Source organism: Xiphophorus maculatus, chromosome 19 (assembly GCF_002775205.1).
Source record: "Xiphophorus maculatus strain JP 163 A chromosome 19, X_maculatus-5.0-male, whole genome shotgun sequence".
Classification (NCBI taxonomy): Eukaryota; Metazoa; Chordata; class Actinopteri; order Cyprinodontiformes; family Poeciliidae; genus Xiphophorus; species Xiphophorus maculatus.
In genome coordinates this window covers 26,215,686-26,233,880 of record NC_036461.1, presented here as the reverse complement: position 1 = coordinate 26,233,880, position 18,195 = coordinate 26,215,686, and the positions used below count along the sequence as shown (strand labels likewise).

Sequence of the window (18,195 nt, the reverse complement as noted above, 5' to 3'; positions counted from 1 at the left end):
TGGGTGTGGGGTGGGTTTGGTTCCACCGAAGGCCTTTTTAAGTGACGCAGGCGTGTTGTTTTACTTGGCAAGCATCTTTCTAGGTTGGTTCAGGCTTCTCCTAAAACATTTCTCTACATTTCCCCGGCGTATGTCTAGCACTGTGTTTACGTTTGAAAATGTCACTTTAATATCGATGCTTGTTGTGAGTGTATGGTTATACACTCACAACAACAGTTTCTGGAGGGACATGTGGCACGTTGAGGCGGGGCACAGATCCTGAGAAGCCCAGCCAGGGCCCCTGTGGGGAGCAGGGCGTGGTGGAGGCAGCTGGCAGAAGGTTTTGGAGGTTTTGATCCTCCCTCTTATGGTGCTCCCTTTCATTTTCAAGAGAGTCACATGGGAGTTAAAGTCTACATGCAGAAAATTCAGTAGCATATTAAGCTAGATGGGTAGTAGATAAAATTCATTTTTGTACAAGTCTTAGGCTCTTCTAAGTTCAAATGGTTTCATAGGATGTAATTTCCTAAATGCCTGCGTAATCAAGATTTTTCTGAATGCGTGGCAGCATGTTGACTGATCAATAAATGCTGTGATGCGTTTGGGCAGAAACCCCTCAGTACTCAGCAGATATACTGGTGCTGGGTGTGTTGTTTAAGCTTCCCTCATCGGGCATCAGTCAGCAGGCGGATCACTTAGCAGGGAAAAGACATTATACTACTACCTGCTTTTGTTGGCGAGGTTTTTTTTTAAGGTTTAACTGCCTAAGTGCTTCTACACAAAAAACATTTAGCAAACTAAAAACTCTGACAGAGTTTTTTGACATGCTTTGCTCTTTTGAAAAAATCAGATTCTATGTATTCATAGTCTTTCTGAACATATGCTTCTAAGAGCATGAATGCAAAGTTGTACTTGTTTGAAAGGAAGTTTGTTGGTAATTCCCTGATCCATCTTTTCTATCGCATGTCAGCTTCTGACAGGAGCTCCCACAATGAGATCTCAGCCCACAGACAACATCAGTCACCGTGACAACATCTTAGCTGCACTTCTAGATCCCCCCTCAACTGTTCATAGAAATTTTAGCACTGGATTTGATGTTTTATCTTATAATGTATGTCCTTCGTCCACATAAGCAGTATCATCTAAATTTCTATTTCCATCTGGTTTACTCTAGACTAAAATCCACGTCATGGCGTGTTTCCATTTCTCGTTCCTGCCAACGTCTGTGAGAGTGATTTCCAGACCTCTCATCAACTGCAAGTGTCTCTCTAAAAAAGGAAGACCCACTTGGTCATTCCCCAGCTGCTCTTCAAGAGAAAAAATTAGAATAGAAAATGTGAGGCCCTTGTTTGGTATTTTGGTTGAGAGCCAAAACTTGCTGACAGGATTCCCCGGCGAGGTGGGTCCTATTGGAGGAACAGAGGGCATCTTTCTGAGTGCTACATATTCCAGTGTCTGCTATCCATTTCTGATATTTCTTTCATCTTTCTCTCATTGTGACCTCTCTTTCATTTCATGAAGGTCACAGTATCAATAACCCAGAAGTAAAGAATGGCTAATCCCTTTGAATTAGAGCCAAGAGTTCTGTGGGTCTGTGCCTCTCTCAAAGCCATGAGGCAGATGGCAGACTGTGCAGCCATATAGTAGCAAATTGTGCTACTATATACTAGCATAAATGAGGAAAAATGTATTTTTTGTGAAATTATTTGATTATGGTATGTTTAAAACCGGCAGTTCTAGACGGATTTATTTCATAATACGAAATAAAAGTGCAATTTCTCACGCTAGAGAGGCATTTTTTCTCTTATAGAGAAGAACACATTAAAAAGCGATTGAGGACAACGGCAAAATCTCGTTGAATGATGACCCCTGCTGGAAGACTGAAGTCAGTGCAACCCAATACTATTAGTTTATCTGGGGTTTTGAGCAACAAAATTAGACAAAAAATTTACTATTTATTGTACTGTTAAAAAAAAAGAAAAAAGATACACCATCTGCATATTACAAGTAGCACCAAATTTACTGTAAATAGATAGATCCAGATTTCTTTGATTTAACTGCAGATTATTTCTCACTAAAACAGAGACAACATCTCCCTCTGCTGACGGATTAATATAATTACACGCTTTAATTTTTAATCCTCAGAGGTATCTGTTTCAAAAACAAAGAGCGGACAGCATGACGACTCATGGTCGAGGTCAAATATCGGTCTGGGACAATAAGGACGTCTTGTACTAAGTGAAAAAAATCTATCTATCTATCTATCTATCTATCTATCTATCTATCTATCTATCTATCTATCTATCTATCTATCTATCTATCTATCTATCTATCTATCTATCTATCTATCTATCTATCTATCTATCTATCTATCTATCTATCTATCTATCTATCTATCTATCTATCTATCTATAGATAGATAGATCTATATCTATATAAATAAATAGATCTATCTATATCTTTATATAAATATAGATAGATCTATATCTATATAAATATATCTATCTATATCTAGATAGATATATCTATCTATATCTATGTATAGATATAGATAGATCTATTTATATTTATATATAGATAGATCTATATATATCCTTAATTTATTTGAGAACTTTCTTTGAGAAGGTAGGATGAAAGCAGATTCAAGAACTCTGCAGTTAGTTGTGTTATTAGCACAAGTGATGTCATCTAATTGTAAGTTTCTTCATATCCACAGAACTATTGGTACCACCAAAAAGCCCTCACTAACCATGGAGAGTGACTGTGCAAGCAGGAATCAGCCCTCTGCCTCTCAAGAGCTGTGTCACACATTGCACTTTAATAAAAGTAATTACATTTCTTCTTCAGTTAATTAAGAATACACCTAATTGCACCAAGGTGTGCTGGAGAAAGTGCTCCAAAAATAGTGTCTTTGTTATTGCCTCCCCGTAGAGTCTGTCTGTTTCCACGCAGCGTCCCCGCGTGAGGGAAATGTAAAAAGCACAATCAAAGCTACGGCGTGGCTTCTGCGGGGGGAAAACAGGCCTAATTGATTTCCTTTGTGTCCACGTCCTTCCCGTGGGAGAGGAGGAAGGTGAGGAAACAAGACACACAGAAAGAGAGAGCCGGGGAGACGGAACTTTCTGAAGACGTGCTGCAGTATATAGAGCCAAACTCTCAGATGCACCAGGGAGGACACCTGCAGAGCACAGCTCCAAGCGGAGCAGCACTGAGGCAGAGCTCAGTGCTACTCCGCTCGTCATCCTGACTGCATAACATCTGGCAGAGGAGCAGTGGATTCAAATCGGACATCTGCACGGCAGCACGCAGCCAAGAAAGCAGTCCTAATGAAAGCAGGAACAGCTCCCAAATACACCACTACAGCTATACTATCCATTTTTCCTTTAATTGGGACCATATTTACGGATTGGCAGTTGTTAGATTAGAGAATGATGCAAAGGCATAAGAAGTGAAGACACGAGGGAGCGTTCTCCAAAGGTGGTGCTTTTTGTTGGCTTACAATGAGGTTAAGCCAACAAAGACTTCACGTTAGATCACAGTGGGAGATAATGGAAAAAAATTAATAAATAAATAAAAAAGACACAAACAGGAAGACATAAATGAAGAGCCAATCAAGGCTTAACTTAAATGTTAAGAAATGTGTAGCTACCAGAGGTGATGTTGATTTGAGAGACTTAGGAAGATGAAAATGATGAAGAGGACAAGAAGAAGAAGACATAAAATTTCCGAAAGTCTGAGATCTCGTGTTAAAACTAAAAGGGCGAACAGGTATTACGAAATAAGTTAAAATGACATATAAATAGACAAATAAATGATAAAATAAAAATAAATAATGATAAAGACTTAAACTAAATAATAGGAGGAGTATTGATAAAGTACTTAAAATAATAAATAAATAAGTAGATAAATAATTAAACCATGATAAAATTAAAAGACAAAATAGAAGTGCTAAATCTAAGATAAAAATGGGGAATATAAAAATAAAATAATCTATAACAGCAAATAAAAATAAACTAAAATCTACTATTCACATAACAGGACTTTATGTGTGAGCATGCTATTAGAGTTCACTGATCACCACCAAAAAAATCAGTTGAGAAGTGATTTAAAATCAAAATAAAGTCAGATGATTGTCTTGATATGCATCAAGTAGAATTAAGGATACAATTCTTAAAGGTCATTAAAAAAAAAAAAAAAAACACAGATAAAAGTAATGTTTTAAGTTTGCTTTTCAACACATCAATGAGGGGCACCAGGTGGCTCAGTATAGAGCAAGTGCACCACACAGAGAATCGACTGTTCCAGGTTTGATTCCCGGCTCCGTAATAAAGACAGTGTGAGGTTTTGCTTAGATATTGAATATTACCAAAAGAAGACCGCAGAGGTGTGGTTAGATGAATAACTTATCCCATAAATATGTTCAGTTTGAATGTCTTTAAGCAGCTGAAACACCAGTGCACAATGTACAAGCAGCCAATGTGGAAACCGTAAAAGTTGAGCAACGTGATCGCCTTTTCTGATCTTCCTCAGCAATTGCGCAGCTGGATCTGACTCTGACAAGCATTTGAACTCATTGTTTGTCCAACACTTTCACACAGTCATGTATGACAAACACACTGCCTGCCGTCTCTCGTTCTGTGCCATGAAAGAGCTCCAGGAATACAGGATATCGTTCCCTTGCAGCACACTTCCAACACCGAGACTGCACAGCAGCAGGAGTGCGTGGGGCACAAGTGCACACGATTGGCCTGTAGAGGTCATGTGACTGCAGGCTGTAGTCCCCTGTGTTAGGCCACAGTAATTGAAGCTTCCATATGGTATAGATCAGATGGAGCTTTTAACCACAGCATTCCTGCAGCACAGAGGCTCCGTGCTCGTACCCACAAAGAAAACTGAGCTAATACAACTGTGTGGAGAATACTAAATGACATTCTCTCATTGTGTTCTGGCAAATATGCTAAACACCTCTCACTGACAATTTATGCGGTAGCAAGTCTGCTAACTTATGGTTTTCAGTAGGGTGTCTTCACTTTTGTTTTTGCTTGTAATACAATCGCAAACATACGGCGATACTGCATCATGCAAGAAGAAAGGAGCAAAGCTTTTCTTGTTGCAAAACTTCCTGACTAGTCTTAAAAGATTCAAATTTCTCGTTTTTTTGGAGTCTGCCTGGTGGCACCAGCAATCTTCTGTGGTGCAGTATGTTGGAGCAGCAGCTTATCTACAGCTGAGAGGAAGCGGTTAAATAAGCTCATCAGGAAGGCCAGCTCTGTCCGAGGACGCCCCCTCAACCCACTGCAGGTGGTGGGAGACGGAGGAACTCCAGCTAAAATAACATCACCGATAGAAACTGTCTCCCAACGTGTTCATGAACTGAAGAGCTCCTTCATTGACAGACTGCTGCATCCTAAGTGCACAAAGGAACACTATTGTAGATTCTTCCTCCCAGCAGCTGTTAAGACTTCATAGCTATCATTGCTCCTAACAAAATCAAATACCCCATGAGGTATTATTTGCGCATCAGCGGGATGTTTTTACATTTTTAGTAAATAGTCTTGCTGTTTGCTATTGTAAATAACTATTCAGTTTTATTTTTCTTATGTTGTTCTTACTGTACAGTTTCATAGTTATTTTCTATATTTTTCTTACCATAGTTTGAATATGGATGCTTCCATTTAAGTTTAACTTGCTGCGGTCACACCTAAATATTCCTGTTGAGGCAAAATAAAGAATAAATCTATTCTATTCCATACAGAATGTATTTGTATTTCCAGTTCTATGCGTATTTTGGTATGTTGATGTGACGATGATGACATCATCATCATCATCTACAGTCTTGAAAATATAAACACTCCTATGATCGATATGAACAAAGCAAAGTACAGAAAGACAGCGTGATTGGATAGAAGACAATATAAATCAGCAAATCAGCAGATTTGGAAAATTCGGAGTCCATAAAGTAAGATACCCTCAACACGGTAGTACTAGCTTCAAAAATGAGAAGAAGAGATAAAAGTCCTGACAAGATGGTGCCAAGGTAACCACCTTCAGCTGAACGTCAACAACACCAAGGAAATGATCGTGGACTATGGCAGGAAATGGTAGATTTCTTCTTCTTCTCTCTGTATCAGAGACACATCTGGTGGAAATGCTGAGCAACACCAAGTTCCTTGAGGTTTAGTTTAGAGATGATCTCACTTGTTCCACCCAAATACATGCTCAGGTCACAAAGGCATGACTGTACCTTTCCCACCTCAGGGCGGCTGCAGAGGGTGTCTTAAGGTCCTCCAAACCTTCTACAGGGCTGATGCTCGCAATATTTTGTTCATCACTGGGAAGGTTACAGTACCGTAAAGGACTGTTAAGACCTGTGGAGCGTGATCAAAGCAGGCGAGCACTACTTTAGATCAAATCTCCCTTCACTGCAGGATATCAACAACAGGAGCTGCCAAGTACAGCCATCAAAATGATCACAGATACCTTTCAACCTAGTGTCTATCTGTTTAGGTAGTAGAACTCAGACAGCGAACACCCAGAGACTGTGTGTCAGAAGGGCCTGGACTTTGATATTCTCATAGTTTGAGGCTCCTCAACGAGGCCATGTCGTACTGTCATCCACATGTACGTCACCTGCCATTTCTAACAATGTCATGTTGTTTTTGATTCTCATTGTTTATTTATTCATTATTATTATTATTCATTGGTCTTTAGAATTCTATTTCTTTTTAGAAATAGTATTTTCGGTCCTGTTTTTGTGTTATTTCACTGTGCGTTGTCCATGTGGTTCTGTAACAAATGAGAACATAACAAGTATGTAATTTTAAATCCTAAAAAATGGATATATTTGTGCCAATCCTGTACAAACCCCATGGGATAGACCAACAATGGTCAACAACACAGGATAATTCAGATGATCCAAAATTATTTGGAATATCACACAAGTCAGGTTTAATTTATTTTTGTATGAGTGACACATAACTGCGAATTGGTCAAAGCATAGTTTGTGATATCTGAATTTTTTGTTCAGTCTGTGACATAGGAAGATATTATTCTGAAAGAAAACAACAGTGTTTAAAGAAATTCAACTGCAACCAGTTGTATCAGGAGTGCTGTTGTTCTGAGTAAAACATGTTGAAATAAAATTACAGGAAATTTCTTAAAGAGCCGACTAGATACTGCCAATCTGGATTATAGGGGCTTTTTTTGTTTTGTTTTTTTTACACACTGCTGTTGTATGTCGCCCTTTGGAGGGAAGTACCTTAAATCAAATTATTTGAGATGCACAAAATAAACAACAAAATAAAGACAAAATGGTTGGTTTTGGCATTACAAGTGGTGTGGCATGCAAATATTAAAGGTTCACAAGCACAATGTTGTGCCTATATTTTCAAAATAAAAGCACTTAAATTGTATTAAATTGTGCAGATAGAGAGCTCCTTTGGTGTGTTTTGACAATGTAACCCAGAACCATTATTTATCCAAGATTTTTGTTTTGTGCCATTCCATGATGTAGGACAAAATCACGCTGCTCATGTAAGCTATGTTGGCATAGCTACCGGAAGCGTAATAAAACTCAGAGGTGAAATAAAAACGAGCCTGTTATCTGTTAAATTACATTGGTTCAAAGGAACACTTGTTATTGATCATAAATAGAGGTTTACATTTTGAACATTCATGCAAATTTAGAGATCTACACATATGGACCATCTCCTAGTGCGGCTGCTGAGACCAGAAAGCAATTAAAAACACGAAATTCAGATTAATATAGTTTCATTTAAGGGTAGTTCAATAACAGTCTTCATTTAAAATCATATAAAGTTACTCCAAACCTTGTGTTAACGTGTATCTAGAACAGATTTTAAATCGAATATGTCAATCACAATTATTGTCAATTTGTGGGACTGAGAGTGTAAAGAGGTTCTAACTGCCAAAATAAAAAAAAGTTAAGATTTTAGGTAATTAAACTATAACTAATGATTCTGTAACACCTTTCACAATTTATAACTCATTGAAATTCCCTTTAACATTCACAAAAATGTGTAACAAACTTAAAAAAAAAATTGGCCATAGATGTTCTTTTGGCTTTGAAGTGAGAAAAGGGAGCGTTGCTGTCAGGAATACAACCTGGGTTGTAACACAGTGCATACGCTAAAAAACAGTATTAAAATCCCTTTAAATTGAGAGGTACACTAAATGTATAATAGAAGTTTCTTGAAAAATAAATTACACACAAAAAACGAAAGAAAAAAAAAAGAACCAAAACACAAACCCATATCAAAATCCATCTTTAAACAGGAATCGATTTCCAGCAGGCTTCATCTAGTCACTAACTTCAAGTAAAGTAAAAAGTTTGTGTCAGTAGCAGCTCCTTCACAGAGTTCATTTTTGAAAGAAGCACAGCTAAGCAGACCTTATTCTTTAAAGTACGGAGGATAAAAGAGACATATACATACGTTTGACTCCAGATGGTCCATGTATGCATTCTTGACGGGTTTTAATTGAGATGACAGAAACACAGTGCTGAGAAAATTCAAACAATCTTATCACTCCCTCCACAAAACTCCACTCCGTAGTTCAGAGTTCATCAGATACTCCCCAGCCCTGATCCCCTGCAGTGCATTTTAAAGAGGCAAATATCAACCTAGTAATCTGTGTTTAGCCTAGTAGAAGCAGTGGAAATTGGGGATGGGGGTGGGTATGAACAAAGACCTCAGAAAATTACCTTGGTTCCTGCAAAAGGTTCCTGCAGTCAAAAACGCGCCTTTTGTTACATTCCTCCCCCTGCCAGAGTTACGTAGAGGTGTACTGTCTCTTTAAGAGCTCACTGCCAGTCTGTTTCGTATTGATCAATCCTCCATTTTCCAACACACAGCAACGGCAGCGGGAGAGAGAAGAGAGCCACCCCTCTTACCTGGAGAGGAAGCCAGGGACCGGGGGCAGTCATGGCAGCGAATATGTACCGGGTTGGAGGTAAGGCTGGTGGATTACATTTGAGAGCAGTAATCTTTTAAAGTCGCTCTCGCCATTGTTAACGCAGACTCGGGTTTTTGTGTATTATGCAGAGCGTGGTCCGTCGTTGCTTCCCTTCGTTTTTTTTTTTTTATTTCCCTAAAGCTATATAGCTCACTGAGAGATGATGGCGAGTCTGTGAAGAGAAGGATGGTGATGAGGACTAAAAATTGCTTCAAAATGTCCACACTTCCTTTGCTTTATTTTCTCCCCGTTTAATGAAACTCGGCATAAACACGGACAACTTGAATGTAATGAAACGCCTGAAGTATCGTCAGTGTTGCTTTTGTCTAAGAAATCCCAAAAGTTTTGCCTTTGTTCAACTATTTCATGTCCTCGCTCCTATTAGTAGCATTATGAGCACTTCACTGACCTCCAGGGACCGCTTTTGACTGACAAAGAGTTCAGGCAAGTGAAGGCAACAGGGACACAAAAAAGTTGAAGGGTACACTTAGTTTTAACAGATGAAAATGAGGGGGGGATCTTCTAGCATCCTTCTGGATCCTTACAACTCTCTCCATCTTTTTTTTTTTATATGGGCAATTGCTTCTAATACCTAATTAAGATTCCTGATTCCCCCTCCCACTAATTTTCTGCTGCATCCTGATGGTGCTCAGTAAAAATACTCCAATAGGAAGTTCTGGCTGCTGTTCCACCGTTTAATTATAACAGTATTTTTGCATTGTTAGGTTTAAAACAAAGAAAAACGATCACAGAGTGATTTAAAGATACTCCCCAGTGGTGTACGTTTTCCCCTTTCCAACATATATGTACACTATAGAAACAGCTGGGTATGGAAGTATGGATTTTCACTGTGAGATTTCAGAAAATACAAATGTTTCTAATGTTTCACACAAAAACCTGTGTGATTTTGGGTCGATGACATCAGAAGAGGCACAGCAACCAAGCTGATCAGCTGGCATTTATCAACGCTTCGGAGGAGAGGCAACTTTTGACAGATTCTGATAGATTCTGAAATGTGATTGCAAGGGCTGTAACTGTACATTAAAGCGAGCGAGTCAGGATTTGACCGAGGATCATCAGTTCATGACGGATACGGCGGTGAAATGATGACTGTGACATTTACTATGTTCTGAACTTTTATTTCGTTCAAATCTGTTATGTTTGTGGTTAAAATTTTCTATTGGTTTTGGAGTGTGTTCACCTCTGGCATTGACTTGAATCGTGGTGATAATGGTGCGGTCTGTACTGCAGGTGGATGCGTGTTTTGGCCAACTGGCAAACTTGCTCATTTTCAGCCCCTGTCTGGTAAACATATTTGGTGGAAATAAAGGGGTGACTGCATCGCTGGAGAAAACATCATAGGAATTGAAGAAGTTTGGGAAAATGGGGGTGGGGTGAGTTCATTCCTGTCTGGCAATCAGCATTTGTTTTTATCCTTGTATGATTTTTTTTTTTTTAAAAACATTCAAATTATTCATACTTGGCCTTGCATTTATGTTTATTTTCTCTCGTTTTTCTTTTTTTATAACCTCACTTACACGCCCCAAACTATTTTATTCCATCTTAGGCTCATTGGATTGTGTCTAATTAGCAAGATTTGGAAAAACAGGGACTCGTATGGTTGGCTAAAGACGTTTCTTAGTAACTGTTTCAATGCTTTCTCCATTTACTGTTAGTAGGTCTTGAAGTTAGAGGTATTTAAGTGTTTAAGATGCATGAAAACACATATTTAATTTTTCACTAACTTGCTTATTGTTCTTGGTAGTTATAAAATGAAGTTATTTTTTGTAATTCATGCTGAGAAAGTGATGTTGTTATAAAAGAATTACCAGAACTACAGAAAAAGTAGCAGAAACCTTGTTTATTGTTGGCATAGTTTCCAGAAATCCATGTTGTGTTTTGAGATACAAACTCAAACTTTTTTGTTGCAGTTGTTCATAATAGAAGTGACCACCTCTTAAAGGAGAAATTTGGTTAAATAAACTGCAAAACAGAGGAAAAACATACATGAAGTCTGATTGGGTTCTTGTGCCTTATGTGATGTCACTAGAGGCACAAGCTTGATTTTGAAAGGATTAACTTTGTCTTGACTAAATAATTTGCAGCCAGTTGCATAGTTAGAAAAACTGACAAAAGCAAATTGATTTCTAGATGAGGAACTACTCAAGTGAGGTTGTTTGAGTTTTACTAATTAGCTTTAAAGTTATTAAAGACAACAAGGATATTAGCTTTAAAGCTAACGCTCAGCCAGAGTCATTACAGGAAGACGTGCTGCTGGGCTGGTCTATGAACACAGTAGGTTCTTTATTCTTTCTTATTTTTATTGTTTTGTCCATCACTGTGCCTGACGGATAAAACGGTACTGATTGTACAGTTCTGTTTCCAGCTGTGTGTAAGTGGAAGGAAGGGAGCGTGGAAGTGAAAACGATAACTTAAATGTTTGGGGCCTGTTTCCATTCGATGGCTGACGGTTGTCTTGTAAAACGGGGCTGTGGGGACTCTGTGCTCGGCTCGGGCACACGCAGCGAACGGTGTAAAATTAAACAAGGTCTTGCTACGTCAGAAGAAGGGTTAAAAATTAACACTTCTCTGGCCACATATTGCTTAGCTTGGTCCATGTCTTGATGCGGCCAGCCTCGTACACAGAACCAAGGAGCCTGGATTCAGATCTCCTGTCTCCGAGTAGCTGCAGCAGCTTTGTTACAGGTTTCCTCCTCAGTCTGCTGCATGCGTTTCAGCTTGTGGGATTTGGCCCACATGCTGTTGCGCTGCATGTTGGCAAGTTAAATGTAATTAACGAAAAAAGACCGAACTATTCAGTGTCAGGCTGTTAATTATTTATTTTAGACAATAGTAGAGATGTGCCAGTCTTTACGCAATTTTCACTTCAAGTCTAATCAGTCAGACAGGTCAAATACTGAAAAATTCTTCTATTTAAAAAAAATGCATCAGAAATAAAAATACCCTCCGTTTTTGGTCTATAAACACATCAACCAATAACATGAACTCTGACTCACTTTTTTAAAATAATTTATGAAATGTCAGAAATTAAGAATATACAGCTATTATCTCTATCAAGGAGCCGGATGAATATTTTCTCTCTTTTTTTTCTAGTCCATTAAAGAAAGGAGTATAAAACAGCAAGTAAGATCTGATTGGTGCATGTCTTAACGGCGTGTTTGGTCTGTATAAAGAAATATTGAAATAACTGTAGAGAGCTGAAATATTTAGATTGATTTCAGTATAGGCCAAAAATAAACCGATTTTTACTCGCATTTTGACATTTCACAACCTCCTCCTTCCATTTTTCTACCAGTGCATGTAAGCTATTGTTTTTTTGTTTGTTTTTTTGTTTTTTTTTGCAGTATTTTCAACAATTGTGGGGATAAATAATCAATAGAAGGCTCAAATCTCATGTATCTTCAATTTTCATTGCATATTATTTTCAGAAGAATTTGTATTTCACCATGTCTCCTGATCCCTGTTTGGGCCAGCTGATATCATCGATTATGACAGCTGATCAAACAAAAATAACGAAGAGCGATCTCCTAGTGCTGGACATTATTTATTCAACCTCTAATTTAAATGTATTTTACTGCAAAATACAGGAAACATCCAATGTTCGTGCATTTATAAAATCTTGTGTGAAATTTCTTTCCTATTCAGCCCCAAAAATTGTCACTTTTTAACCTTTTATAAAGGTAAAAAAAGACAACAAAACCACAAAGTTTCTCTCAGAGATAATTTCAACCTAGCGTCCCAACAAAGCCTGGTCCTCGAAGAGACAACCATAACTTTGCAGGACAATAGGGCCCGTCTTGGGAAGGCAGCGGCTTCCCTTTTCAAAGAGCAGTGGACAAAAGATGGCTTCTTAGGCCTTGATGTCTTTGTTTGTTAACCGTGCTGGCCGCACTCTCCTCATCCGGCACATGCAACACCAGTGTTGGTGCTCAAAGTGTTGATGACTAACAATGAGCTCATACAGCCAATGACTCGTCATCTCAGGGGTATTGAAGGTGGCCATGTTAGTTTTCAACTGGATGGAAATGATTCCTGCAACAGACAAAATCCAGCTAGAGACAGAAAGCAAGGATGGGATTTTTGCATTAGATGATCTATGATTTTATTTTCCATTCCTGATACTTTGTGCATTTATAGTATGTAGAACGATTCAACAGAGAATGATGCTGGTATGAATGCGATTGGTCAAGGAAGCCCAAGGCTAGGTAATAATGGTTTCCACAGAAACCAAGTTCATATTTCCTGCTATGTGCTCCTCGCTCTTCATTAAGTCATACTTACAAATATGAATGTTTCCATTTTAGCATGTCAACAATAGGAACTGCTGGGGTTTCTCTTAAAAAAGAAAAATGACTCAAATCCAAGTTGGTGCAATTTCTCTTTGGATCAGTCATGTTGAGAGATCCAAAGTAAGCGTAGGCCTTAGATTTTCCTACCTGAGGTGTGGATATTACATTGGCTCAATTAGCAAAAAAAATCTTTAATCGACAACTCCAACAAACGCCGCCTAAAGTTGAGCTTGTCCTCTTGCTGCGTATCAGCACATGTAGCTGTTCCATTCCACTGTTGTTTCAACAGGATGCACCGTATTTACTAGCTTTGTGACATGATCTGTCGAGAGAGCGGTAATGTTAGAAGGGCCGCCAACGTTTTGACGAGAAGGCAGCGTCTCATGTGACAAACAGCTGATATGGTGTTCTGAACGCCTTGCGTGGAACAGAAGATCATTTGATTCTTGAGTTGATGGTTAGATTACACTAGTAAAGTTATTCCTTCTTGGGTGTTACACTGACTGTTATTAATCTAGAGAGTTTTATACTGCTTTTGTTATCTCATTGGAGTTTAATTAAAACTTGTCTTTTTTTACTTGATTAACTGTCGGGGTAGTTTTGTGCAAGACGACGAAAGTGTACTCATATTGCAAAGGACTGTTTGGAGTGCAATCATTTTTTACTAATGTTATGAACTTGCAGTTTTTGTGCTAATGTACTATTCAGTCATTTGGACAGAGCCTCGTGGCAGTAGATGCTCAAAATGCCAGAAGTGATGAAACCCAAAGGAGAGCAAAAGGGAAAAATATGCATATTTTTATTGTCTCTGCAATATTTACCAGTATTATTGCCACTCCAAGATATTTGAATATCGTTTAATCCCAAGATATTCTCATTCATCTGTTTATCCGTTTGGCTATTTATCTATTACGTTCAATCGCTCACTGACAAAATATTTAAAAGGGTTTGGAAATCCTGAGTCTGGAAAACTGTGGAAATGATTTGAAAATCTTGTTGGAAGCTTAGTAAAAATAATTAACCACAGAAGAAGAAGGAACAAATGTTTGCAAGTTTCTTGGGTACCGGTAGTCACAATGAATTGATCTTAGAAGAGATGAAGAGATTATTAAAGCTCATGTCCCAAAAAGAGATGCACTAAAATTTAAATTTGGCCCAATTTTTTTATGCAAGTATTGATTTTTCGGCTGATAAGTGATACTTATCAATATATTTCACAAGATTTTCTATGCCTTGAAAAAACTGACAACCCCCCTAACTTCACCCTTTCAGTTAAACTCCCCACAATTTTTTTCTGCATCACCATCACATGACCAAGCAAATACTACATGAGTAACTTCCTCCTCTGCCCCTTCAGAAACAAAAAAACAAGATAGAAATAAATATTGGTCTGTAAATTTAGCCTGGTTTTATTTTTTGGACCGACACTGATATGTTTAAAAAAACGACTAACATTGGCATTGTGGATCCGTCGTCCCAATCCAGAGTTTTACTAATTGCAATGAAAGTGCATTTGTAATATGTTTTTCTAGGAATGTGTTTCACAAGCTGAAAAAATAGGATTTTCTTTTTGATGCATTTATTAAACAGGAGAAGATTTAAAATTTTCAGCATTTGTCTTGCCAGTCAAGGAGAAATTGACCGATTGATGTGTTCTTCCCTAACAGGGACACGAACAACAGAGGTTTGGGAGAAAATGGTGAACGAGTTCTGAAACAAAACATGATTTGGCTTGACTTTGACATTTAGCATGCTGATAGCCGTACTTGGTGAAACAGTTCTGGTGTGAGAGAACCTCCTTTATCAGAACAGAACAAAATGTTACACAGCTGCAACGCAGCGCAGCTCCTTCTAGTGGGAATCGAGGCCTCAGCCAGAATAGACATAAGGAATGATTAGAGCTCGCAAAAGATGTTCAACCATAGTACGGGCACCGGAATATCATTTTGGGACAATTCCACATCTGCTGTGAATAAATACTCTTGTGTTCAGCAAGTTGTAGTGTAACAAACACTGCTATAAGTGGGCTCATCTAGCATTTGCAGAGGAACTCTCCATGTTTGCTTGGTGCTATTTGTTTGATGCTTGAAGTTATTTACTGATACACAAACTGATTAAGTAGAAAAACTTTGATACAGCTCATAGTTTGCTTGGCTGAGCGCTGGTGTTAATTTCCCATGCTGGCAGTTGTCTCGGCCACAGCTCCAGTGGGTGCGCTTCACACAGTGAAAGTCGGAGGCTTCTTCGCAGCCTTCCTGCCAAGTTCAGGACAGCCAGTTGGACAGATGCATGACAGCAATTACATTCCCTCAACAACGTGTCACCATCACTGCATTTCAGTGACCAAACATCACCCATCTCTGTAACAATAAATAGTGTTAGCCAAGAGCTAAATGTTTTTTTTTTGTTGTTTTTTTTTACCCTTCTTGCTGGCAGGAGCAGAAATATTTCAAATTTCAGATGTGGTCGGCTTCAGAATAAGCAGAAATGTTGCAGTTGTTCAGAACGCATGGCTGATGCATAAGTTCTACTGTTTCACATAAATCTCTGCTTAATCACAAATACTGCGCTCTAAGAATATCCACGAAGACGTTATGTGAATCGGGGAGAGCTTTACTATCTAAGTATAGGAGAAAGGTAAGTTCGACTTCACAATATTACATTTCTAGCTATTACCATAGAAACCTCCATCCCTCATCTAAGCCAGTGTGGGTGGATCTTCCTGCTCCTCAGCCTCTTCTCGTACGTTGGCCTGGCCGTTCTCATCATTGCCTTGGGATGCTTAACTTCGAACGGGCCACGTTTATTTCTTGCATTTAAACCTTGTTTGTTTTTGCCGACTGGTGACTGATTAGGTTTTCATGTCCTTGAACTGGTATCATTTCTTCACAGAGTCCTCTCCTACCAGTCACATGCTGTGTTCTAGCTTTTAATTGGAGTGCCATTGGCAGGAACTGCTGGGTCTCAGTCAGGTGATCAACACGTGTCGGCAGATGTTGCAGTAGGCATGGATACCACCCCAGCTTTTACGCCCCTTTTCACTTTTTTCACAAATTATGTTACAGCTAGAAACTTCAGCGTATTTTAAGCGATGGGCCAACAGAAAGTAGAGCATCATTTTGATGTGGAAGAAAAATTATACTCCACTCCAGGACTCTGGACTTTATGGAACAGTATCAAGAAAAAAATAGGAAGGTGCTCTGGTCAGGTAAGACTAATGGTGATTGCAGTGTCATGGCATGGGGATGCTTTTCTTCAGGGAAGCTGGTGAGACTTGATGGATGATGCTAAACATAGGTCATATCTGGAAGAATAAGAAAAGACTTCAGATAGAGGTGGATGTTCACACTCATGCGGCAAAAAACCCTAACTGTACAATCACAGTTATGGGGGAATTGTTTAATTTCATTAATTGAAACATTCAAAGTCAAGATTCAAATACAATTGAGAATATGTTGGATAGTTTAAAGAAAAAATGTTTGGATGCCCTTCATCAAATCTGACTGAGCTATAGCTATTTCTGCAAAAAAATCTGTTAAAATTTTCACAATCTTGATATTGCTCTACTACTAAAAATCCCAACAAAACACATTAAAGTTTATGATTATAACTTTGAAAAATGGGGGTGGAGGTGCTTACAGGGTGTAAATACTATTGCAACACAATTAATTCACACTGAGGACCACTGTGTTAAGTTCCATCCTTTCATTTTCTGTAGCTGTTTAATCCTATTTGGGGTCACGGGGGCGGTGAACCTATCTTTAGCAGCCAATAGGCAAGAGGAGAGGTGCACAGTAAACAGGTCGCCAGTCCATTGCAGGCTATTAACTACCTGCTTACGTAATCATTGGATGAGATGATATTTGAACATGCACAAAGTGTTGCAGCCTCCATTGTGGGAGTAGCTCTACTTGGGTTTGTTAGTAATGTAAATGTCTCAGCAGATTGTCAAATTTTAAAATCACAGTTTGTCTAAATTAGACCTCCAGGATGTTAAACCTGCATTTACTTGATGTCCTGTTTGGTTTCTGTGAGCTTTAGCATCTCGGCCACTAAACTCTACACCAGGTGTGGGCCTTGTGTTCAGGGAGAGTGCATAGACCAGTCATGAATGCCTGGTTTCTGAAATTTAAAGGCCGACCCAGGCTGATCAGTCCTTTGCAGTTGCAATACCATATTGCACTGGTATTGTGACAGAGTTTTCATGAATTGTGTAGATCTGGAGAGGGCTTGTGACGGTTTCATGAAGCACTTCCTGTTCATATTTCAGCAACCCAGATTCTGGTCAAGACAAAATAAAGACATTTAGTAGTTTCTTGGTAAAGAGTTCAGTCTGAGTAACTAATTTGCTGTGGCTGACATGCTCTATGCTCTCTTGTTCTATGTACAATAATTAATTTGATGTAATTGTATTTATTCCCTTCATTTTCACCAGTCTTTGCTAATTTGTCTACTTTTTAAAAATCCGTGCGGGTTAGTTCGTCACGGTTCTCCTGAAATGCGTTTCAGAGTCTGAGAGTCTCTCTCTGGCCTGGTTTGGATCAGCCCCACAGGCTCTCTCTTTTGGGGCTCAGGAAAATGCCTTGATTGGCTCACGCGAAATTTGCCTGCACCGTGACATCACAGCCGCCGCAGCCTGCTGTTTGGCTGCCGCTCGGAGTGGGGGATGGATGGTCGGGCGGTTGCACGCTGGGTGAGGCGGCAGGAGGGCTCATGGGAAACTGAGAGACTGAGCGACGCTGCTCAGTGCCTACAGGCCCTCTCTCTCTTTTTCTTTCACTCTCTCTCTGTTGCTCTCATTTTGAGTTCCTCTCCAGGCTGTTCTCTACTAGGCTACAACTCCTCTCATGGTGGAAACTCTCAAACAGCCTGCTCTTTGACGGTTAACTATTTCCTCCCTGTCGTTGTGTCATTCTTGGTAACTTACTCTTCC

General features: G+C 39.0%; 1 protein-coding gene across 2 annotated transcripts in view; it reads left to right on the top strand.

Annotated features, from left to right (window-relative positions):
- The first annotated feature begins 8,837 nt into the window (after positions 1-8,837).
- The window catches only part of mta1 (metastasis associated 1), a 42,982-nt gene continuing 33,624 nt past the window's right edge, over positions 8,838-18,195 (top strand). For both annotated transcript variants that reach the window (XM_023352368.1, XM_005799297.3), the window contains exon 1: positions 8,838-8,949. In XM_023352368.1, coding sequence (XP_023208136.1) covers positions 8,922-8,949 — 28 coding nt within the window. In that variant the 5' untranslated portion in view covers positions 8,838-8,921. The remainder of the gene's footprint in view (positions 8,950-18,195) is intronic.